Source organism: Lagenorhynchus albirostris, chromosome 2 (assembly GCF_949774975.1).
Source record: "Lagenorhynchus albirostris chromosome 2, mLagAlb1.1, whole genome shotgun sequence".
Classification (NCBI taxonomy): Eukaryota; Metazoa; Chordata; class Mammalia; order Artiodactyla; family Delphinidae; genus Lagenorhynchus; species Lagenorhynchus albirostris.
In genome coordinates, this window is record NC_083096.1 from 148,320,728 (window position 1) to 148,346,212 (window position 25,485).

At 37.7% G+C, this 25,485-nt stretch overlaps 1 protein-coding gene across 1 annotated transcript in view; it reads left to right on the forward strand.

The window, feature by feature from the left end:
• PIK3R3 (phosphoinositide-3-kinase regulatory subunit 3) overlaps positions 1-25,485 on the forward strand; it is an 85,236-nt gene that overhangs the window by 34,008 nt on the left and 25,743 nt on the right. The window contains exons 2-5 of the mRNA XM_060140165.1: positions 13,412-13,520; positions 15,658-15,756; positions 23,742-23,922; positions 24,314-24,439. Coding sequence (XP_059996148.1) covers positions 13,412-13,520; positions 15,658-15,756; positions 23,742-23,922; positions 24,314-24,439 — 515 coding nt within the window. The remainder of the gene's footprint in view (positions 1-13,411; positions 13,521-15,657; positions 15,757-23,741; positions 23,923-24,313; positions 24,440-25,485) is intronic.

A 25,485-nucleotide genomic window follows, 5' to 3' on the forward strand; every position in this document is an offset into this window, starting at 1 on the left:
TTGCAGCATGAGGGATCTTTAGTTGTGACACACGGGATCTTTAGTTGCGACATGCAGGATCTAGTTCTCTGACCAGGGGTTGAACCCAGGCCCCCTGCATTGGGAGCGCAGAGCCTTAACCACTGGACCACCAGGGAAGTCCCTAATATATTTTAGGTATTACTGTCTCATCAGATTTATGATTTGCAAATATTTTCTCCCATTCTGTAGGTTGCTTTTTCATTTTGTTGATGGCTTCCTTTGCTGTACAGAAGCTTTTTAGTTTGATGTAGTCCCACCTGTTGATTTTTGCTTTTGTTGCCTTTGGTTTTGGTGTCAAATCCAGGAAACCATCACCAAGACTAATGTCAAGGAGCTTACCTTCTGTTTTCTTCTGGGAATTTTATGGTTTCAGCTCTTATATTTGAGTGTTTAATCCATTTTGAGTTGATTTTTGTGTATGGTGTAAGATGGTGGTCCAGTTTCACTCTTTTGCATGTGGCTGTCCAGTTTTCTCCGCACCATTTATTGAAGAGGCTGCCCTTTCCCCTTTGTATATCCTTGGCTCTTTTGACATAAATTAATTAACCTTGTGTGTGGGTTTATTTCTGGGCTATTTCATTCCATTGACGTATGTGTCTGTTTTTATGCTAAATACCATACTGTTTTGATTGCTTTAGCTTTGTAATATAGTTTGTGTTCAGGAAGTTTGAAGCCTCCCGCTTTGTTATTCCTTCTCAAGATTGCTTTGACTCTTTGGGGTCTTTTGTAGATCCATGCCAGTTTTAGGATTGTTTCTTCTATTTCTGTGAAAAACGCCATTGGAATTTGGATAGGGATTGCATTGAATCTGTAGATTGCTTTGGGTTGTATGAACATTTTAACAGTTTTCTTCCAATCCATAAGTGTGGAATATCTTTCCATTTAGTTGTGTCTTTAGTTTTTTTCATCAGTGCCTTATAGTTTTCAGTGTAGAGATCTTTTACCTCCTTGGTTAAATTTATTCTTAGGTATTTTATTCTTTTTGATCCAGTTGTAAATGGGATTGTTTTCTTAATTTCTCTTTCTTATGGCTCATTATTAGTATAGAAATGCCATTGGTTTTTATATATTGACTTTGTATCTTACAGCTATACTGAGTTTATTAGTTCTAACAGTTTTTTTTGTGGAGTCCTTAGGGTTTTCTATACGTAATATATTGTCATCTGCAAATAGAGACAATTTTACTTCTTCCTGTCCAATTTGGATACCTTTTCTTTTTTTTTTTTTTTTTTGCCTAATTGCCCTGGCTAGGACTTTCAAAACTGTTTTGAATAAAAGTGGTGAATAAAAGTTGTCTTGTTGGGCTTCCCTGGTGGCACAGTGGTTAAGAACCTGCCTGCCAATGCAGGGGACATGGGTTCGAGCCCTGGTCCTGGAAGATCCCACATGCCGCAGAGCAACTAAGCCCACATGCCACAACTACTGAGCCTGCATGCCACAACTACTGAAGCCTGTGCGCCTAGAGCCTGTGCTCCACAACAAGAGAAGCCACCACAATGAGGAGACCACACACCGCAACGAAGAGTAGCCCCTGCTCGCCGCAACTAGAGAAAGCCCGCGCACAGCACAAGACCCAATGCAACCATAAATAAATAAGTCTTGTTCCTTAAAAAAGCTTTCAGCTTTTTATTATTGCATATGATGTTAGCTGTGGGCTTATCATATATGGTCTTTATTGTGTTGAGGTATGTTCCCTTTGTACCCACCTTTTTTTAAAAAAACATATTTATTTATTTGGCTGCCTCACGTCTTAGTGGTGGCATGTGGGATCTTCGTTGTGGCATGTGGGATCTTTAGTTGTGGCATTCAGGATTTTTAGTTGCGGCATTGAACTCTTAGTTGCAGCATGTGGGATCTAGTTCCCTGACCAGGGATCAAACCTGAGGCCCCTGCATTGGGAGCGCAGAGTCTTAGCCACTGGACCATGAGGGAAGTCCCCCCTCTGTACCCACCTTGTTGAGAGTTTTTATCATTAATAGATGTTCAGTTTTTTTTTTTTTTTTGCGGTACGCAGGCCTCTCACTGCTGTGGCCTCTCCTGTTGCGGAGCACAGGCTCCGGATGTGCAGGCTCAGCAACCATGGCTCACAGGCCCAGCCTCTCCGCGGCATGTGGGATCCTCCCGGAAGGGGGCACGAACCCGTGTCCCCTGCATCGGCAGGCGGACTCTCAACCACTGCACCACCAGGGAAGCCCAGATGTTCAGTTTTGTCAAATGCTTTTTCTGCATCTATTGAGATGATCATATAACTTTTATCCTTCATTTTGTTCATGTGGTATATCACAACATGGTGCTTTATGGATGTTGAACCATCCTTGCATTCCTGGAATAAATCCCACTTGATCATGATGTATGATCCTGTTAATGTATTGTTGAATTCAGTTGGCTAATATTTTGGTGATGATTTTTGTATCTATGTTCATTGGAGATATTGGCCTTCCTCTTCTATTATTTGTAAGAGTTTGAGAAGGATTGGTATTCATTCTTTTTAAAATGTTTGGTGGAACTCACTAGTGGAGCCGTCTGGCCCTGGACTTCTGTTTGTTGGGGTGATTTTTGTTACTGATTCGATCTCCTTGCTAGTAACTGGTCTGTTCATGTTTTCTGTTTCTTCATGATTCAGTCTTAATAGGTTGTATGTTTCTAGGAATGTTTCCATATCTTCTGGGTTGTCCAGTTTTTTGACATGTAATTATTCATAGTAGTCTCTTATGATCCTTTGTATTTCTGTGGTATCAGTGCTAATGTCTTCCCTTTCATTTCTGATTTTATTTGAGTCCTCTCTCTTTTTTTCTTGGTAAGTCTAGCTAAATATTTGTCTATTTTTAAAATCTTTTTGAAAAATCAGTGAGAGCTTGTATACCATTTTAAGAAAGGGTTGATAAATTGTGGAGAAGTGACTAGACAAAGTTAAAAGGATTTGGGATTCTAGGGGTAGTAAATTGTGGGAAGGTAAATATATGGGGAAATTAATGGAAGATAAGGGTCATTTTAGTAAGGTTTGTTTATGCAGACTCCAGTTGGTGCTGTCTCCTGTGATAAAAGTCATTTCTGGTGATTGAGTCATTCTCGTCTTCCTGGTATGGGAGAGGGAGATGTCTTTGCAAATAGAAATATATGCCCTGCCTTTAGACAGAAAAGGGGAGGGCAGAGAGTTCCTCTTGTGTCTTCTGTTTCTTAATTGCCTTCAGCTCAAAATAATCCTCATGCCAAAGTGGAATACTTTGGGGTGGTATATTCTTTTTTTTTTTTTTTGGCGGTACGCAGGCCTCTCACTGTTGTGGCCTCTCCCGTTGCAGAGCACAGGCTCCAGACGCACAGGCTCAGCGGCCATGGCTCACGGGCCTAGCCGCTCCACGGCACGTGGGATCTTCCTGGACCGGGGCATGAACCTGTGTCCCCTGCATCGGCAGGCGGACTCTCAACCACTGCGCCACCAGGGAAGCCCAATTTTAACCATTTTAAGTGTGTAATTCAGTGGCATTAAGTAAATTCATAATGTTGTGCAACCAGTACCAATATCAATTTTCAGAATTTTTCATCATCGCTAACAGAAACTTAGTACCTATTAGACAATAATTCCTCCATTCTCCCCACGCCACAGTTCCTGGTAACCTCTATTCTACTTTCTGTCTCTATTAATTTGCCTATTCTGGGTACTTTATAAGTTGAGATAAATATACAGTATTTATCCTTTTTGTCTGGCTTATTTCAATTAGCATTATGCATTCAGGATTTATTCATGTTGTAACCTGTATCAGAATTTCATTCTTTTTTAAGGCTGAATAATATTCCTTTATATGTGTATACCACATTTTATTTGTCTGTTCTTCTATTGATGGACACTGGTTTGTTTCTGCCTTTGGCTATTGTGAATAATGCTGCTATGAACACTGGTGTACAAGTATCTGTTTGAGTCATTGCTTTTAATTCTTTTAGTATATACCTACAAGTGGAATTGCTGGATAATCTAGTAATTTTATGTTTAACTTTTTAAGAAACCACCAAATTGTTTTCACAGCATCTGTACCATTTTTACATTCCCAGCACCAATGCACCAGGGTTCCAATTTCTTCAGATGTTTGCCATCATTTGCTATTTTCTGTTATTTTGATAATAGCCATCCTAATGGGTATGAAGTGATAACTCATTGTGGTTTTGATTTGCAATTCTCTAATAACTAATAATAATCTTTTCATGTGTTTATTAGCCTTTCGTATATCTGCTTTGGAGCAATAATATTCGAGTCCTTTGCCCATTTTTTAAATTCAGTTGTTTGTTTTTGGTTGATTTGTTCTTTATGTATTCTGATTATTAAACCCTTGTAGATATATGATTTGCAAATACTTCCTCCCATTCTGTGAGTTGTCTTTTTCACTTTTTTCATGGTGTCCTTTGATGCACAAAGGTTAAAAAAATTTTTTTTAACTTTATTTTTGGGCCACACCTTGCAGCATGCGGGATCTAGTTCCCTAACCAGGGATCGAACCCGTGCCCCCTGCAGTGGGAGCGTGGACTCCTAACCACTGGACTGCCTGGGAGGTCCCTAAAAGTTTTAAATTTTGATGAATTCCAGTTTATTTTTTCCCTTTTGCCTGTGTTTTTGGTGTCAAATCCAAGAAATTATTACCAAATCTAATGTTGTGAAGATTTCCCTATATATTTTCTTCTAAGATATTTGTAGTTTTGGCTCTTACATTTAGGACTTTATCCAGATTGTATTAATTTTTTTTTTATAGTGTGAGGTAGGAGTTTAACTGCATTATTTTGCATATGAATATACAGTTTCCCCAGCCCCATATGTTGTAAAGACTTTCCCAAAGATGGTCTTTGGACTCTTGTCCTAAATCAGTTTACCATATACGTATGAGGGTTTATTTCTGATTTGTCAGTTCTGTTCCATTAGTCTGTGTGTCTGTCCTTCTGCCAGTATCATCCTGTTTTGATTACTGTAGCTTTATAGTAAGTTTTAAAACAGGTAAGTGTGAATCTTCTAACCTTGTTGTTCTTTTTCAAGATTATTTTGGTTATTCAGGGTCCCTTTTAATTCCATATGAATTTCATTGCTTTTTCTAGTCCTACAAAAAGCCTATGGCAATTTTGATAGGGATTACATTGGATCTGTAGATTGCTTTTTTCCATCTGTGAACCTAAGATGTGTTTCCACTTATTTATGGAATTGTTTTCTTAATTTTCTTTCAGATTGTTCATTGCTGGTTTATAGAAATATAACTGACTTTTATGTGTTGACCTTGGACCACTACAACTTTGCCAAACTTATTTATTAGCTCTAGTAGTTTTTTTTTTAATTAATTAATTTATTTTTGGCTGTGTTGGGTCTTCATTGCTGTACACGGGCTTTCTCTAGTTGCGGCAAGCGGGGGCCATTCTTCATTGCAGTGTGTGGGTTTCTCATTGCGGTGGCTTCTCGTTGCGGAGTATGGGCTCTAGGTGCATGGGCTTCAGTAGTTGTGGCATTTGGGCTCAGTAATTGTGGCTCGCGGGCTCTAGAGCACAGGCTCAGTAGTTGTGGTGCACAGGCTTAGCTGCTCTGCGGCATGTGGGATCTTACCAGACCAGGGCTTGAACCCATGTATCCTGCATTGGCAGGCAGATTCTTAACCACTGTGCCACCAGGGAAGCCCAGTACATTTAACTTGATACAATACTTTAATCTTCTATTTGTACATTATTTGTAGATTATGACCAAAGAAATAATTTTTTTACAGCATTGTAGCCCCTGAACACTTTCTTTAATTAAAAAAATCAAAGTGAATTTTTGAAAGTTTTTTTTAAAAAGTCAGAAAACACAACAAATTAAAATGAAAAATTATTCATAACCATTTTTGTTTTTTTTTAAACATACATAAATAAAGCATGCATATATAGGTAAAGTGCTCTCCTGTGTTGCTCCCAACATTCCTGTTGTATACACTATTAGCAGTTTGTGTATTCTTCCAGATGTTTTTATGCATGTATATACATACACACAAACATATATGTGTATATGTTTGTTCTTATATCTACATATTAAAAACTGGATTTGAAACATCTTTATGTATGGCTAATATTTTAAAACTTGTAATATAATTTTTCAAAATGGGAAGAGAAGTACTGTTCATTGTCTACTAGATAGAAACAAAAGTGCTAGGTATTTTATGAATACTTATGTAGGAAGGTATTGGGTTGGCCAAAAGTTCTTTTGGGTTTTCCTGTAAGACCTTATGGAAAAACATGAACACATTTTTTGGCCAGCCCAATATTTGCTCAGGTGCATTTAATTTATCACTCAGCACTGCAGTGCTTACTCAGTGCAAGAATCACTTTGTCAAGGGGTTGAAAGGTAATTAATGTACCCTAATTAGCTTCTCCCTTTATGTGTTCCACTTGACCTACTTAAAATGTATGTGATTTGTAATTTTTCCCTTTATTTATAATATCATAATCTGGAAGTGACATATAGATAAAAATATGCTTATCTCCATGTAATAAGAAGGTTTTGTAAGGTAAATTTTTACTTACCTTCGTCCAATAAATTCTATAATTTACATGGGAGGGAGATCAACTGCTAGAGAAAGCAAAACATTTAGTTTGAAGACTCATGTTAGTTTAGTTGAACTAAATTTGAACATACTCATGATTTTAAGAATGATGAATTATCTTGAAGTTTATCCTTTTGGATTATAAAGTTCATAAGTATAAAGACTGTGTCTGTCTAGTTCATTGCTGTATTCCCAGCTTTTAGAACATAGAAGGTATTCAATAAATACTTGTTTAATTAGATGAGAATGTAGAAATAGGCCAGTATTTCATTCATTCTTAATTGTGTTCTTTTAGCAACTTTATGTAGGAACAGCTTTATAATCATTTCATTCTTCTTATATTTCTGCAGATGAGACAAGCAAGTTTTAAGGAGGCTATGGGGGCCCTCTGTAATACATGTGACGTGGTCATTATCTGTTTGGTGGTGGTGGAGCTATCAGTAAACTGTCATTATCCATAAATAGCAGATTCCCCAAGCTGCTGGTCAACTCAGTTCAGTATAGAGCTCCCCCAGAGAAGGAATATAGACAGCAGCAAGTCTCTGTGGCTCCTTTTGGTGATTAGGTTGTAACCTACCTGCTGATTCAAGGAGGCGAATTGGTTCTTGTTGGGCCCTCCTGGTCATGGCATTCAGTTCAGTAAGGACTAGGTTTGAGAAGCCCAGTGTTTGAACTTGAAGTTTTCCCAGGAGGGGATCAATTGTTCCTTTTGCTGGGTTTTCATTGCACCTTACTTTACTTTTATTATAGTTATTTACCTCATTCTGCTGAGAATTATTTAGGTGTTTCTAAGTGTCATTCCCTCTAGATTTGTTCTTTTGAGTGCCTTGTCTTTGTACCTTTCATAGTGATAGCAAAGTGCTTTTGTATAGCACACGTTTAAACTGTTAATCCTTACACGTAGAAGAATTTTAAATTCTACAAAATTATAGTTCCAACTGTTGCTACTTTTATAAGCCACATCCTTTTCAAAGAAGATAAGTATAAATAAGTAGCCAATTAGAAAAAAAAGTATGGATTATAGCAAGCTCTCCCCCATCTAGTGATTTCAGAAGCCTGATTTTTTTAAAAAAAAACAGCTTTATTGAGATATAATTCACATACCATACAATTCATCCACTTAAAAAGTATATGATTCAGTAGTGTTTAATATATTCACAGAGTTGTGCAGCCATCACCACAAGCAATTTTGGAACATTTTCATTACCCCCCAAAGAAACCTGCATACATAACTGCATACATTAACTGTCATTCCCTTTTCCCCTTCAACTCAACCATTATTCTACTTTGTCTTCTATAGATTTTCATGTTCTGGACAATGGAATCATATAATATGTGGTCTTTCATGACTGTTTTTTCACTTAGTCTAATGTTTTCATGGTTTATCCATGTTACAGCATGTTTTATTCCTTTTTACTGCCTTTTAATTTATAATTAAATATTAAATATATTTAATTATATGTATATGTATTCTCACACACACCACATTTTATTCATGTGGGTTGTTTCCAATTTTTGGCTATTATAAATAATATAGCTATGAACATTTATATACAAGTTTTTGTATGGTTGTATGTTTCATTTCTCTTGAAATATACAGCTAGGATTGAAATTGCTGGGTTATATGGTAATTGTATGTTTAACCTTTTGAGGAACTACTAGACTGTTTTCCAACCAGTTGCATCATTTTACATTTTCATCAGCATCAGTATGAAAGTTCATCAGTATGAAAGTTCCAATTTCTCCACATCCTCACCAACACTTGTTATTATCTGTCTCTTTGATTATAGTCATCCTAGTGGGTATGAAGTGGTATCTCATTGCAGTTTGATTTTCATTTCTGTGATGCCTAATGATATTGAATATCTTTTCATGTGCTTGTGGACCATTTGTATATCTTCTTTGGAGAGATACCTATTCAGATCCTTTGCCCATTTTTAATTTTAGTCACTTTTTTTTCTGTAAGTTGCAAGGTTCTTTATGTGTTTTAGATACAATATTTTGTCAGGTATATCATTTGGCTCTTAACATTTAGGTCTTTGATCCATTTTGAGTTAATATTTGCATATATGGTGTGAGATAGGGGACCAACTGCATTCTTACATTCACATTGTTCCCCTTTCCCCACAGTATTATCTATAACTTTTTTGTTAATTAAAAAAGAAGTTTTTTTGAAACAATCTAAAACTTAAACAAAAGTTGCAAGTACGATACAAAGAACTTGATTTCTTGAACCATTCAGAGTAGGTTGCTGACATGATAGTCCATGATGACCATGTTTGTGTGTATTTCCCACCAATAAGAACATTCTCCAACGTAACCACAATACAACTATCAAAATCAGAAAATTAACATTGATGCATTACTACCATCTCATCCTCAGATCCCATTCAGGTGTTGCCATTGTCCCAGTAATGTCTTTTATAACAAAAGGAGCCAGTCCAGACTCACACATTGTATTTAATTGTCATGATTCTCTAGTCTTCTTCAATCTGGAACAGTCCCTCAGTCTTTCTTGACTTTCATGACCTTAACATTTTTGAAGATTCCAAGCCAGTTTTGTTTTTCTTTTTTTAGAGGGAATCTTTTTTTTTAATAAATTTATTTATTTTATTTATTTTTGGCTGTGTTGGGTCTTCATTGCTGCGTGTGGACTTTCTTTAGTTGCGGCTAGTGGGGGCTACTCTTCGTTGAGGTGCGTGGGCTTCTCATTGCGGTGGCTTCTCTTCTTGCGGAGCACAGGCTCTAGGTGTGTGGTGCACGGGCTTAGTTGCTCCGTGGCATGTGGGATCTTCCTGGGCCAGGGCTCGAACCATGTCCCCTGCATTGGCAGGCAGATTCTTAACCACTGCACCACCAGGGAAACACCAAGCCAGTTATTTTGTAGAATGTCTTTCAGTTGTGGTTTGTCTGATGATTTGTCTGTGGTTTGTCTGATTTCCTCATGATTAGATTCAGCTTATGCATATATGGCAGGTATTTGGCAGAAGTGATGTTGTGTCCGTGATGCATCCTGTTGGGGGCCCATGATCTCACCATTACTGTTGGTAGTAACCTTGATTAAGGTATATTTGTCAGGTTTCTCCACTATTATATTAGTCTTTTTCAATACTTTTGTGATTAATAAGCATTTGTGGGAAGGCCTTCGAAATTATATGTCTTCCTCATTAATCTTTCAATTTTTTCATTTATTTATTTATATCTGTGTGGACACATAGATTCCTATTTTGTTTAATGGTTTATATTCCCTTACTATTGTTATTTGTATTGATGCTCCAGTTATCCCAGATTTGGTAGTGGGAGCCCCTTCAAGCTGACTTCTTTGTTCTTTTGTCATGGCCCCTCATTCTTTGAGTACTTGGTTACTTTTTAGCACAACATAATGTTCCAGGTACATTTGGTACTTGCTCTGCCCAACCTCAGCCATTTCTTCAAAGAGCCCTGGTTCCTTTTAGTACAGAATGGCATTAGAAACCAAGATCTGGGTGCTAGGTGTGCATATTAGGATTTTGCTGATCCCAGGACCTCTCAGGGGACAGAGCTAGGGAATAGTTGTATTTTCTATAAGTACAGACATTTATATCTATCTATCTATCTATCTATCTGTTGAATTCCATGAGTTCACATCAATAGCTGCAATTGCAGTCCAAACCAGGGGGTTCATTCTATTTTTCTGCCTTTCCATATCTGTAACTTCCTTTTTAGACTGTGAGAACCCCAGCTCCTATTATCTATAGTAGTTCTACTTATTTGATCCATTTCTCTGTATTACCCAGTCTTTCATAGTTATTGCTACATTCTGCCTACCCCCTCCCATCCCCTGCCCAATTAGAAATTCTTTGCATCCTAATCTGGCTTTGCCCCACTGTGTTGGGATGCCCACCTCCTAGGACTGTGTCCTTGTTAGCTTGGTCTCCAACACTCTGTGCCACCCGGGTCCCAGGCCACTGCCCTTCTTCTTCACTCACCTTCAACACTCCACGCCAAGTTGCCCTCTTGAGGATTCCCTCCTCACCCTGCTGGAGCTCTGAGATCCTTGTTGTGCAGCTGCCCTCAAACATGGACATAGTCCTCCCTCACCTGCTTTGGGCTCTGACACCAGCTCTTGGCCATCATGATCAGCTCTCCCTTAATGGCTTTTGGACTGAATTGTTTGTGAAGGGGCTTCATGTTGTCTTTTGAGAGAGAAGTTTTTTGGACATCTGTTTAGAATTAAAAGTTTATTTTTTTTTCTAATTTAGAACTATTTTATTTGAAGAGATTTTCTTCTGTAGTTCTAAACACAAAACGAATGCTGTTTGACTGCTTCAGAGGCATCATTGTATTTAAATGCATCATGTGATATATTTACATTTTAAGCCACGCTTGAAATTGAAGACTCAATACAAGCTTTTTAAAAAAAATTTATTTATTTATTTATTTATTTTTGGCTACATTGGGTCTTCGTTCCTGCGCGTGGGCTTTCTCTAGTTGCAGCGAGCAGGGGCTACTCTTCATTGCAGTGCGTGGGTTTCTCATTGTGGTGGCTTCTCTTGTTGCGGAGCACAGGCTCTAGGTGTGCGGGCTTCAGTAGTTGTGGTGCATGGGCTTAGTTGCTCCACGGCATGTGGGATCTTCCCAGACCAGGGCTCAAACCCGTGTCCCCTGCATTGGCAGGCGGATTCTTAACCACTGCACCACCAGGGAAGTCCCAATACAACCTTTTTATTATTTTTAAAATTACTTAATTTATTATGTGTGTGTGTACAAATATACATTTTTTTAGCCTTTATTTTTTTTTGAATTTTATTTATTTTTTTTATATAGCAGGTTCTTATTAGTTATCCATTTTATACATATTAGTGTGTATACGTCAATCCTGATCTCCCAATGCATCACACCACCACCACCCCGCCACTTTCCCCCCCTTGGTGTCCATACGTTTGTTCTCTACATCTGTGTCTCTATTTCTGCCCTGCAAACCGGTTCATCTGTACCATTTTTCTAGGTTCCACGTATATGCGTTAATATACGATATTTGTTTTTCTCTTTCTGACTCACTTCACTCTGTATGGCAGTCTCTAGATCCCTCCATGTCTCTACAAATGACCCAATTTCGTTCCTTTTTATGGCCAATACAACCTTTTTAACAAAGAAAGTATTAGTTGTAACAAAACATAACTATTCATTCTACAGATTATCATTTTTCCTAATATGACCACTAAATATAGAGCCCCTATTAAGTTTTTTTTTAGAAAAACTGACACAGTAATGCAAACTACATTTCCTTTCTCTTTACTAGTAATAAACTATGACATCCATTTGACAAAGCACTACCCAACCCTACCAAAGTCATTTCTGCAACCTTTGTAACTCAAAATTGACCATCTTTTACACTTAATCTGTCTCCTGTAAGGAATGGATGTAAATGGTTATGTCAAGTGCAGAAGTCAGTCTGTGTCAATTGGTGTGTATTTTATATTGTGTTCTTAAGTTAACACCAGAAAATGAAAAATAAGTACTCTTATGTGAATGAAACATACCCTTTGATAGTTATCACAAAGGCAGAATCAATTGATTTTTAGTCAAGACTAGTGTCTCAATGTCCATTTCTTTATTAATACTTTTTATGGAAACGTGTTAAAGGCATAGGTATAAACGCACACGTGAACAGCTTACTTCTCTCCCAATAACCACTTGCCTGGCCTTGCTCCTCCTTTTCATGGGATCAAGCTACTGAGCCCTCAGCTACAGAGGCTGTGGTGCCTAGTCAGTATTTTTAAATAAAGCAGATCTCATATCATCCTTTTCTGAAAAATGAAGTACAGAGAAGACTATGGAAAGTAGTGAGAAAGAGCATACTGTGAAAAACAAAAAACCAAAACCACAGGATGTGATGTTCAAATTTAGAGAAGAGCTGGTTCATGATAATTGTCAGTAAATCATAAAGTAGGGGGCAGATTGGGCCAGGACTGGAGAGGCAGGAAGGCCAGGGAGCCCCAGTGCGCCTGACAAAAGTGGGCATGCTCCAGATGGACAGTCTAATTACGACCATCATGGCAAACATTTTCACAAAGCTGTAAACTCTTCAAGGCCAGGGACGGTGGCTTACTCAAGTCTGTATCCCCACTTCTTAGCACTTTCTTGCGCATGATAGACATTTAATACGTATTTCTGGGAACCAGGGAACTGAGCTGAATCAGCTCACTGCTTTCAAAGCCATTTTGGGTGGTGTCTATTCATGCAATTCATTCACTCCTCTGCCTAAGGCAGGGATGACAAACAGACTTTATCTCACTCTGATGGACTGATAATGGATGCCTGGAAGCATGAATGACACAGATTTTGAGGAGACTTCCTTGGCAGTCCAGTGGTTAAGACTCCACGCTTCCACTGCAGGCGCACGGTTTCAATCACTGGTTGGGGAACTAACATCCCCGCAGGCCGCGCGGAGGGGCAAAAAAAAAACTGCATAAAGAAAAAATGACGTGGATTTTGAGACCAATTTCTGGCATGGAGGAAAGGAGTGCCGCTCATTCACAATGCCACCTTGAGAGAATGGTGGCACAGACATTCTCTATTCCCCACCCCTGGTCTAGGAGAAGGGAATCCAACGAAAAGCTAGTACTTTATAAGAAGGAAGAAAACGCAAATAGCTCGAATATTTCATTTTTTCAGGCAATTATTAGTAGAGTTCTAAAAGGACTCTTTCTTTGGCTAATGTTTAACATTTAACATAAAATAACTCTTAATTTGATTTATAATTATTTGAATCTTAGTGTACATTGGTTAATGAGCTGTGTTTGAGGAAATTAGAAAACAAATAATAATTTACATCTACAAAATAATAATATTCATTTCTCTTCTAGCTCTTCCACCAAAGCCACCTAAGCCAATGACTTCAGCCATTACAAATGGAATGAAGGACGGTTCTGTTTCTCTTCAGGATGCAGAATGGTACTGGGGGGATATTTCAAGGTAACTAGAAGGGTACTATAATTGAATGAAGTTTAAAAAAATAATTTTGAGATTATGAGTTAAAATAAAACATTTTTAATGCCCCACAAGTTGTCATTTAAAGATTACCATTTAAAAAATTGTTTAGGAGAACCTTTCAAATTTTCTAAATGCTTTTCTTCCCACAAAAAAAAGTGACAAGAAAATCTTTCAATTATGGCTGTGATTATTACTTTTAATACTGTATTGAGGATAGACTTCTGAATAAATGAAACCTATACATTTAGGATAGGTGCATGTGTTTTAGGACAAAAGATATTTATCTGTACTTAATTTTCCTTTTCTGTTTCTAAGGCAATGGTTCCACAATCTTTGCATGCACAAGAATCATGGGGTAGGGTCCAGGAATCTGCATTTATAACCTCCCCAGGTGATTTTTATGCACCCTTCACACACCTCCTTTTGAGAAACAGGACTCTAGTATAGATTTGCTTTTTGGGTAAAATGTGGTTTTGGGAAGCTTTGAACTTACAGAAGGAAAAAATATATATGTATATATATTTTAAAATTTGAACATTGTATTTTCTTGTTTTTAAAAAGTCCTATCTATTTCTGCCAAGTCAGATTCCAGGTTGCTTCTATATTGCTCAATATGCTTGTCCTTCTCTTTCTCTTGTCTGTTCTCTCCCATTACAAAGTAGCACTCATTTCTTTTTTTTTCCTTATCATTTTAACCCTCTTTAAATATACAGTTCAGTGGCATAAAGTACATTCACATTATTGTTCAACCATCACCACCATCCGTCTCTGGAACTCTCATCTTCCCAAAGTGAAGCTCTGTACCAATTAAACACTAACTCCCCTTTCCTCCTGTTCTCCCCAGCCCCTGGCAAGCACCATCCTGCCTTCTCTTTCTATGAATTTGACTATTCTAGGTACCTCATATAAGTGGAACCATATAATATTTGTCCTTTTGTGTTTGGCTTATTTCACTTAGCATAATGTCTTCAAGGTTCATCCATGTTGTAGCGTGTGTCAGAATTTCCTTTTTAAGGCTGAATACTATTCCATTATATGTATATACCACATTTTTATTTATTCATTCATCTGGACATTTGGCTTTGGTGAATATTCGGATTGTTACAGCTTTGGGCTATTGTGAATAATGTTGCTGTGAACATTGGTGTATAAATGTTTGTTCAAGTTTCTGCTTTCAGTTCTTTGGGTGTATACCCAGAAGTGGAATTTCTGGGTCATATGGTAATTCCTTATTTAATTTTTTTTTTGTTGTTGTTGTTGTTGTACGCGGGCTTCTCACTGTTGTGGCCTCTCGCGCTGCAGAGCACAGGCTCCGGACGCACAGGCTCAGCGGCCATGGCTCACGGGCTCAGCCGCTCCGCGGCAGTGGGATCTTCCTGGACTGGGGCACAAACCCATGTCCCCTGCAACGGCAGGCAGACTCTCAACCACTGCGCCACCAGGGAAGCCCCTCCTTATTTAATTTTTTAAGGAAGACTTAATATATTTCATATTCAAATTGATCAGAAAATTTAAATTTTAGCAGTGTACAATAAAAGGATCTGTTATATTTAAATACTACATAATTTATATTTTAAGACCATGTGGTTCTATAATTCAAGTTTCTTTTATGCTCTGCCATTTTCTTTGAGTCTTCTAGTGTTGTTCCTTAAAGGCCTAAACCAGCTCTGCAGAAGGAATTTGTTATCAGTATAAATTCAAATTGGAGAATATTATATTAAAGGCTGTGAACTAAGTAAATTATCCACACTCTGATCTGACCCAGCTGCCACTGTTGCTTAAACTTAATCTTCTTTCTAAACAGCTGTTGTTTTTTTCTGAAACTCTACAAGTTCATACCTGCCTAAGGAAGCCCTAAAGGCTTAATGGAAACACTATTCCCTACAGACAGTTGAAACCTGGAAGAGTTCAAAAATCAAATACCCTTCCTTAGATTGCATAACACCAAAAATCAAAACAGAAAGAAATATCTACGGGGAGGAACTAAATGACCTCTGGCAGCCCCCATGATTCTATAACCTTAGACGTACCTACCTCCCAACTAGTCTTAGTGATAACATGTGAGAAGAACAACCAACACTTACATTTTTTTCATTTTTCCTATAATTCTGTTCTTCAGGGAGGAGGTAAATGACAAATTACGGGACATGCCAGACGGTACCTTCTTGGTCAGAGATGCCTCAACAAAAATGCAGGGAGATTACACTTTGACTCTGCGGTGAGTATTTTTCAGCATTTTGGCTAGGGTTCTACTAGGATTATTTATTTCTGGGTATAGAAAGATTCCTGTATTTTATTTAAATCTTTACATACAAATTTTTTCATATTTTTATTTAATTTAGATACATAATTTTTAGTTTGGCTAACCGTCCTTTTTCTACACATTTAAATATTTAAATGTTATATTAAAAAGGCAACAGTTTTTATTTTTATGTAGCAATAAGACAGAAAGGCTTAAAATCCCTAAATGTAATGAGTAAGACATATACTGTTGACCTTATGAGTGAAGGAGAGGTCATGGGCACAGCCTAAGGTTATTAATGATGTGCTGGGAATCCACGCCTCCAATAACAGACTTCAGAGAGTTAAACTCAACATAGATTAGGCTGATGAGGATATGTAGAAGATAAAGCAATTCTCAGCCTATATCATGCCATCCATGTGGGCGTATTAGAATCTCATAACGTGGATGTATCATTCTTTATATTTACAAAGATGGGATGTATATTTATTTAAAAACTTTGTGTGTATATATATATATATATATATATATATATATATATATTTTTTTTTTTTTTTGCGGTACACGGGCCTCTCACCGTTGTGGCCTCTCCCGCCGCGGAGCACAGGCTCCGGACGCGCAGGCTCAGCGGCCATGGCTCACGGGCCCAGCCGCCCTGCGGCATGCGGGATCCTCCCGGACCGGGACACGAACCCACGTCCCCTGCATCGGCAGGCGGACTCTCAACTACTGCACCACCAGGGAAGCCCTATAGATATATTTTTAATTAATTAATTTTTGGCTATGTTGGATTTTTGTTGCTGTGCACGGACTTTCTCTAGTTGTGGTGAGTGGGGGCTACTCTTCGTTGCGGTGCGCAGGCTTCTCATTGCGGTGGCTTCTCTTGTTATGGAGCATGGGCTCTAGGCACACAGGCTTTAGTAGTTGTGGCTCGCGGCCTCTAGAGCGCAGTCTTAGTAGTTGTGATGCATGGGCTTTGTTGCTCTGTGGCATGTGGGATCTTCCCGGACCAGGGCTCGAGCCTGTGTCTCCTGCATTGGCAGGCGGATTCTTAACCACTGTGCCACCAGGGAAGCCCAGATGGGATGTATATTTAAATAGGTTAGGAATACTGTATTAGATATTTCCACATTCAGTTTTAACAATTAACATAGCCTAAGGGCAGTAAAGTCTTGTGATTTTTTTTTTTAAAGGAATATCTAAATAAAAGAATAATGATAACAATAGTGACAATAACCACTTCCTTGTACTAAGCATTTTACATTCAATATCTATTTATTTATCAAAACAACCTTATGGGGTAGGTATTATTAATATTTCCATTTTATAGATGAAGTAACTGAAGCTTAACTTTGTTAAGAAACTTGTCCTAAAGACACTTAGCTTATAAGTGGCAGAGGATGAGTTCAAATCCAGACTTATCTGTCTCTTTGTTGCCTTTCCAGCCTAGTATCTTTAGGAAAAATAATCCCATATTTTATGCTAGAAATTTGGGGTTTATATCAGTTTCTAGTAAAGACATTAATACCTTAGGACTTCAGTTGTGCTGAGGAATAATTAGTGTTCTACAGTGATTCATTCAACTTAATTTTTTCCCATTCCAGTCAGGCTTCTGTCTCTACTACTCTACACGGACAGCTAAACCAATGGCCACTTCTTTCTTACCTTACCTGACCTCTTAGCAGCATTAGTCATAGACACTTCTTCTTAGAAACAGTTTATTGTCTTGGCTGTTGTGACATCACCCTCTCCTAATTGGGCCTCCTTTTCTCCATTCTCCCAACGTGAGCTTGTCCTCTCCCATGGCTTTAATATACAGCTTCGTGGTGATGATTCATAAACCTTATCTCCAGCTCTGACCTCCTGAATTCCAGATGCATATATCCAGTTGCTACTTAGATAACTAGAGGACATACTAATTTTAATATAATCAAAGCAGAATTCTTGATTTCTAATGCATCTCCTCTACCCAGACTGTTTCTCTTCTAGTCTTTCCTTTTTTCAGAAGCAGAACCACGATCTCTACAGTTACTAGAACCACAAATCTTTTTTTTCCTCCCTTTCCCTCAGCCTCACATCCAAGCCATCATTAAACGAGCCCTGCCAACTCTACCTCCAAATCTACATCCATAATCTCTTCACACTTCTCTACCATCCAAATCTAAGCCACCATCTTCTTGCTTATATTTCATAGTTACCTCCTAACAGATTTGGATATGTAGAAAGTTGGGAGAGAAGGTTTGCAGGATTAGGTAACAATAGGAACAAAGATATGAAGGTGAGGAACTATAGAGTCCTGTTCTGTGAGATGCAATCCCATTTGGCTAGAGGGTAACATTTGAAAAGAGGAAAAAGCAGTAGGGGATAGAAGGTTGGAAAAGGGTCATGTTGAAGAGGGCTTTGAATTCTAAAATTTGGAGTTTGTGTTTATTATCATAGGGAGGAGGGGGAACCATTTCATTTTTTAAAAAAATTTATTTATTTTTGGCTGCGTTGGGTCTTTGTTGTTGCACGTGGGCTTTCTCCAGTTGCAGCCAGCAGGGCCATTCTTCGCTGCAGTGAGCAGGCTTCTCATTACAGTGGCTTCTCTTTGTTGCGGAGCATGGGCTCTAGGCACGTGGGCTTCAGTAGGTGTGGCACGTGGGGTCAGTAGGTGTGGTTTGCGGGCTCTACAGCACAGGGTCAGTAGTTGTGGCGCACGGGCTTAGATGCTTCGCAGCATGTGGGATCTTCCCAGACCAGGGCTTGAACCCCTGTCCCCCACATCGGCAGGCAGATTCTTAACCACTATGCCACCAGGGAAGTCCCCCATTTCATTTTTTAAATAGGGAAGTTATATGATCAGACCATATTTGAATAGAAAAAAATAAAAAAGGATAGAGACTAGTAAAGAGTTAAAAGGCTATTATTAATTGAGAGGGAATGATCATCCAGAATTAGATTTATTCTTTAATCATTTAATATTATTGAGTGCCCACATTGTTCTAGGAAAAGAAAATGATGGACAAGCCAGACATGGTCTCTTGTCTATAGTGTTTATATTTGGGAAGGGGTATTAGTGGGGGAGAGGGAGACAAAATAAACACATAAAAAAGAAATGAGGGAGTTCCCTGGCAGTCCAGTGGTTAGGACTTGGCATGGCCCTGGGTTCAATCCCTGGTTGGGGAACTAAGATCCCGCAAGCTGCGAGGCACAGCCAAAAAAGAAATGAGACTGAATCACTTTGTTGTACACCTGAAACTAACACAATATTGTAAATCAACTTAGTTCAATAAAAAAAAGAAAAGATAATTTCACAGTGTATGAAGTGCTATATAGGGAATACATAAGGTTATCTGATAACAGAATATGAGGAAAGGGAATTTCACATAGTTTTCAGGAGGGCCTCTCTGAGGATATGACTTTGGAAAACTGAAGGATTAGAAAGAGCCAGCCAGAAAAGTGTTCCAGGGAGAGGGAACAGAAAATGCAAAGACACTGATTTTGGAAAGATTTGGTGGATCCAATGAATGCAGAGACTGCTGTGCCTGGCTTCCAGTGTGAACCACAGAGTGGTAGGAGATGAAGTTGAAAGTGGAAAGAGCCCAGTGCAGAGAGCCTGATGAGCCATGGTAGGGAATTTGAAATTTATTTCTAAGTGCAAAAAAAATTAATAAAAGGTTTTAAGCAGGAAAATGACATGATTGAAAGATTAAATGAACTATTACGTAGGATGGTGGCTCTAGGAATGGAGTTGAGGAATCAAAGTAAGAGGCAATGTGGAGCTAAGAGCTAAAAGAATTTGATAATAGAAAAGGTATGAGGTTGAGGAGGAGTTAAAAGTGACTGGTTTGACCCCTGCGGGGCTTAGAATGAATGTGCCATTTATAGAAATAGGAGAGCCAGGAGCAGTTGATTTTTAGCTGCTTCAGAACTTCCAGGTTAAAAAATATCTAGAATATGGCTAGAAATTTAGGTTTAATGCTTAGGAGAGAGTATAGGGCCAGAAAAAGATTCAGGTACCATCTATATAGAATAATTGGAATTTTAAAGAAAGAGTTTATTTTGGAAAAAATGGGTAGAGGCTGAAGGCAAATTTTTTTAGGGAATAACTGTGTTTAGCAGCAGGATGGAGGCAGAGAAAGAGCAGTCTAAGAGTTGAGAGAAAAGAGTAATGTCCTAGAGGTCATGGGAGTATGAAATATTAAGAAGAAAGTGGAGATGGAGGGAAGGAAGGGAGTAGGGAAATTTCAGTCACTGCAAAGAATCTGAGCCTGGGATAGAGGAAGTGAGCAGAGTCTGAATTTGGTGACCCTCAAATGAGCGGAATGAGAGTGAAGTCAGACTGCAGAGAGTAGGTGAGGAGAAAGTAGAGGTTTTTCAATTCAGTAACCATTTAAAAAAATCAGCAAATAGTATTTATTATAGAAAATCTGGATAGTTAACAAATCTTTAGGAATCTGATATATGCCAGGCATTGGGCCAGGTGCTAGGATATAAGAAGGAATAGCATGATTCTTCTGTTCAAGAAGATTACAGTGAGGGAGAGGCATAATTAAAAATCCACCACCACAATTCCTTCATGTCTTTACTTCCCTCCTTCTCTGTTTAGGGTCCATGGTCCACTATTAAAGTTACCCTTGTGAATATATCCTCTCTCCAAACTTGCTCCTCTCTCCCTTCATAGTAGTCGTCTAACTATATTCCAACACTTGTTAAATTCAACTCTCCATCTATTTTTTGCTTATACCTGGGCAGCTGAATGTGGAGAAAAATACATCATGCTGATTGGTCTCACATTAACTTTGTGACTGCTAATCTTAAGTGGGCATTTAGTACTGCCCAGCTGAATTTGCATTTCCGCAATCCATTTGCTCTCTCACTTTTCCTAGATGATAATTTCACATATTCTTTTTTTTCTCTTCAGATCAACAACCCACCTCCTTCCCTTTTAACAAGCTGCTTCCTGTTTCTCTGAGGACATGGAAGCAGTTAGAAGCCATAATTCCATCATGCTCCTGTTGCTATAGCTGTCAACATGAATGTAAATACTCTGCCTTTTTCCTGTTCCATTCGTGTCCTTGTCCAAGATCCTGTTGTGGACTGGATCCCATCCCATCCCTCTAATCTACTCAAGGACATCACCCTAGGAATTATCTTGTCCTTTCTTTTGTATCAACAGTTTTTGTCTCTCTACTGAGCCGTTCCCATCAGTATATAAATATGCTATACTGTCTCTCACTTAGGAATAGTAAATAAAGAATACTCCCTTGACTCTCTTTCTCTTTCCAGCTATTTCCCTATTTCTCTGCTCCCATTTACAGCAGTATTCCTAAAGACAGTTCTCTATAGGCATTTCTTCTATCTCTTCTTTCATTCTCTTTAATCCATTCCAGTCAGGCTTCCATCCTTACCATTCCACTGAAACCATTTTGTCAAGATCACTTAGTGATTCTCTACTTTGCCAAGCCCCAAGATCATTTACCCAGTTGATTATTTCCTCTTTGTTGAAATGCTTTTTTTTTAAATTGCTTTTTTTGGATACCATTTACTTATTAATTCCCCTCTCTTGGTTTCCTTTGTCATCTCCCTGACCACTAAACATTGGTGTACCCCAGGACTTAGAACTCGGACCTTTTCTCTTATTCAACTATGTTCATCTTCAAATAACATCTATAGGCTGACAATTCCTGATTTTATACATCTAGCCCAGAACTTTCTCCTGAACTTTAGATTCTTCACATAGGCTGCAGGATCCTCTGCTCTTGGATGTTCACTAGGCATCTCAAATGTAACATGTCTAAAACAAAATTGTTTTTTCCTCTTTAAACGTGTTCCTTTTATATATCCTTCTTCACTCCAATAAATGACAGTTCCGTTCTGGCTACTTAAGATAAAAACCTTGAAATCATCTTTACCTTGTCTCTTTCTCTTATATCCATATCCAGGCCACAGCATATCCTGTCAGCTCTCTCTTCAACATATATTCAGAATCCCACCATTTCTCAGTGTCTCCACTGCTACTACTCTTGTCCAGGACACCATCATGTCTTGCCTAGATTATCTTTCCACTCTACCCCTTCCCACTTTGTGTGGTCTCACCTCAACCTAGCAGCTAGAATGAGCCTTTTAAAACACAAAATAGATGATATCATTCTGCTCAGACCCTCTTGTGTTTCCCTGTCTTACTCAGCAAAATCCAAAGCCATTACAATGACCCATAGGCTATTAAATGATCTAAGCTCGTTTTATATCTTTTATTTTGTCTCCCACTACTCTCCTTTTTGCTCATTCAGCCCCAGCATCACTGGCCTCATTGCTGTGCCTGGAATATGCCAAGCTTTCTTCTACCTCAGGGGCTTTGCACTTGCCGTTCCCTCTGTCTGGAAAACTTCTCCCCCAGATATCTGCTGTGCTAGCTCCCTCAATTCATTTAGGACTCTGCTAAATGACACCTGAACAGAGTGGTTTTCCTTGTTTAACATGTATAAAACAGCAATCTCTCCACCCCCAGAATGATCTCTTCCCTTTACTCTGCTTTATTTTTTTTCCAAAGGACTTAATACCAGTTGATATATCTAGTTGTATATTTTATATGTTCTATCTTAATGAAAAATTCTTTATCCTCTTTATAAATATGGAGATACATTCCTCATGCTGCTAAATTGGAAGTTCTGTGAGAGCATGTACTATATCTGGCCTGCTTATCATTATGTCCACTGTGCCTCATACAGTTCCTGGCACATAGTAGATGTTCAATAAGTTTTTTTTGAATGAATGAGTGCTTTTTAGCTTTTCTCTAGCAGAAAGACCAGCTTGCATTTATTGTGGGTATATGTGTGGGTATATACACCTATAGAAACTGCATATGATTAGGTGGTCCTTCTAATGTACATTTTACAGGAATAGTTCTTCATCCATCTAAACAGTGACCTTCTGAGCATTAAATTTAAATCAATCCACAGATTCAAACCAATTGTGTTTGACCTTTCACAAATCCCAGTGGTTCATTTATCATGTGTAATGGCATGGCATAAAGAGATACAGAAGCATATTTTTTCCCCATTAAGTCTGCATTCTGCTATAAGAACAGTTGAGTGGGAATGGTGCAGTATTTTGCTATGATATAATGAATACATCTGCTCTGGTTTTAGATTATACCTTATGGGACTTGTAAAACATTGCCATTTTAAGCTTTGGTTATAAATTATCTTTTAAGGGACCATTGGATATGACTCAGTAAGCAAAAGTGGTCTAAACTATTCAAGCATCAGATTACATCCATCTAATATAAATGACTCTTCAAAAGCTGTACTTTGTAAAACAGTTGAATGACAGTTGAATCATTTACATATTGTGATAGCCTAAATAAATAGTCATTTCCAAGAATTACAAGCAAATATAAAAGAAAAAATAATGTAAGGTGCTAGATTAATTACTCAGCTATAAATCATTCAAGGAGCTTAATTATGTTTGTGCATTAACAATAAAACCTTGAGTGCTGTGTTGGTGTATGTGTGACAAATGGTTATCACCCCCCTTCATGTAGAGATTGCTTCTGCTTCCCTCCACAGACACACAACCACGTACCTTTAGATCCCAAAGAGATTGTCCCTGTTCTTCCTGATATAGAATTTAAATTTAAAAATTCATTCAGAAAATAAACAAAAGATACAATTTACTTGTGTTTTGATTTTTTTTAGTGATTATTTTTGCTAAATTAGTTGATACTGGAAGCTGTGTAAGTATGCTGACCTTTAGTAACCAAGATATTTTATAGACAAAAGAAATAGTTGTTAAAAAAATATGATATTATGTATACTTCTACACACATAACATGTGCCTTTTTACCCATTCCAGTTTCATTAACATAGTAAAAACTTGTTTATAATGTAATACCAAGCTTTCATATCTCCATGTGAAAGTAGTACTTCAATAGAATTTTTTGGGAAAAAAATCTACAGTTGTTGTCTTGTTCACAGGAAGGGAGGCAATAATAAGCTAATAAAGATCTATCATCGAGATGGTAAATATGGCTTTTCTGATCCTCTGACATTTAATTCTGTGGTGGAGCTCATTAGCCACTATCATCATGAATCTCTTGCTCAGTACAATCCCAAACTTGATGTGAAGCTGATGTACCCAGTGTCCAGGTACCAACAGGTATGATTACACAATTTTTTTTTGGCTGTGCTGTGCAGCATGCAAGATCTTAGTTCCCCCACCAGGGATCGAACCCGTGCCCCCTTCAGTGGAAGTGTGAAGTCTTAACCACTGGACCGCCAGGGAAGTCCCATGATTACACAAGCTCTTGATAGCTAATTGGCAAGTCATTATTTAACAACATCATTTGATTCTAACTTACCAGACTTATCAGTTAGAAAAAAGAAGAAATTTAGATGTTTAAAATTTCCTACTTAAGATTTAAGATATTTTTAGAACTTATTTTGTGGCTACTACTCCTTAACAGCTTGTTGTATGTGTTTATTAACTTTATATAAAAATACTTCTGTTTATGTTTCCTATTCTTTATTTCTTTTGTTTACCTGTATAGGATCAGTTGGTAAAAGAAGATAACATTGATGCAGTAGGTAAAAAACTGCAAGAGTATCACTCTCAGTATCAGGAAAAGAGTAAAGAGTATGACAGGCTATATGAAGAATATACCAGAACATCCCAGGTTAGTATATTTTTGTTGTTTAGGCCAATAAGTATGCAATAAGTATTATAGTTATATCGGATTTTCTATAATTTTATAATTTTCTATAATTCACCTGACAATCTTTAGCTGTCTTAATATCTTTTTTAATTTAAAAAGTTTTTAAATTTATTTTTTATTGATGTATAGTTGATTTACATATATAAATTCTTATATATATTTATATATAAAAATTATTTTTCAGATTCTTTTCCATTATAGGTTATTACAAGAAATTGAATATAGTTCCCTGTGCTATACAGTAGGACCTTGTTGTTTAAGCTATCTTAATATCTTTTTGTTTTTAATTGAAGTATCCTTGATTTACAATGTTGTGTTAGTTTCTGGTGTATAGCAAAGTGATTCAGTTATACATATGTATACGTATTCTTTTTCATATTAATATCTTTTAATATCAAATAAACTGGTTTGAATAATACCAACTTATTATTGAATAAGTTTTCAATAGGGTATAAACACTGTGCTCCTATACATCTTTATTCCTCCCCCTTTATATTGTTACTACCACTGATTACATTTTTATACATTGCCAATTAGCATAGATTTATAATTATTGTTTTATGCATTTGTCCTTTAAATCATATAGGCTTTTATATTTACTTATCCAGTTACCTTTACCAGTATTCTTTATTTCTTCATGTAGCTTTTTTTTTTTTTAATATTTATTTGGCTGCACCAGGTCTTAGTTGCGGTACGCGGGATCTTCGTTGCCTCATGTGGGATCTTAGTTGCAGCACATGGGATCTAGTTCCCTGACTAGGGATCAAACCCGGGCTCCCTGCACTGGGAACTCGGAGTCTTCGCCACTGGACCATCAGGGAAGTCCCTCTTCATGTAGCTTTGAGTTACTGTCTAGTGTCCTTTCATTTCACCCTGAAGGAGTCTCTTGAGCATTTCTTGTAGGGCAAGTCTAGTGGTAACAAACTCCTTCAACTTTTGTTTATCTGGGCATATCTTAATTTCTCCTCCTTCATTCTTGAAGGACAGTACTGCTGGTTATAGAATTT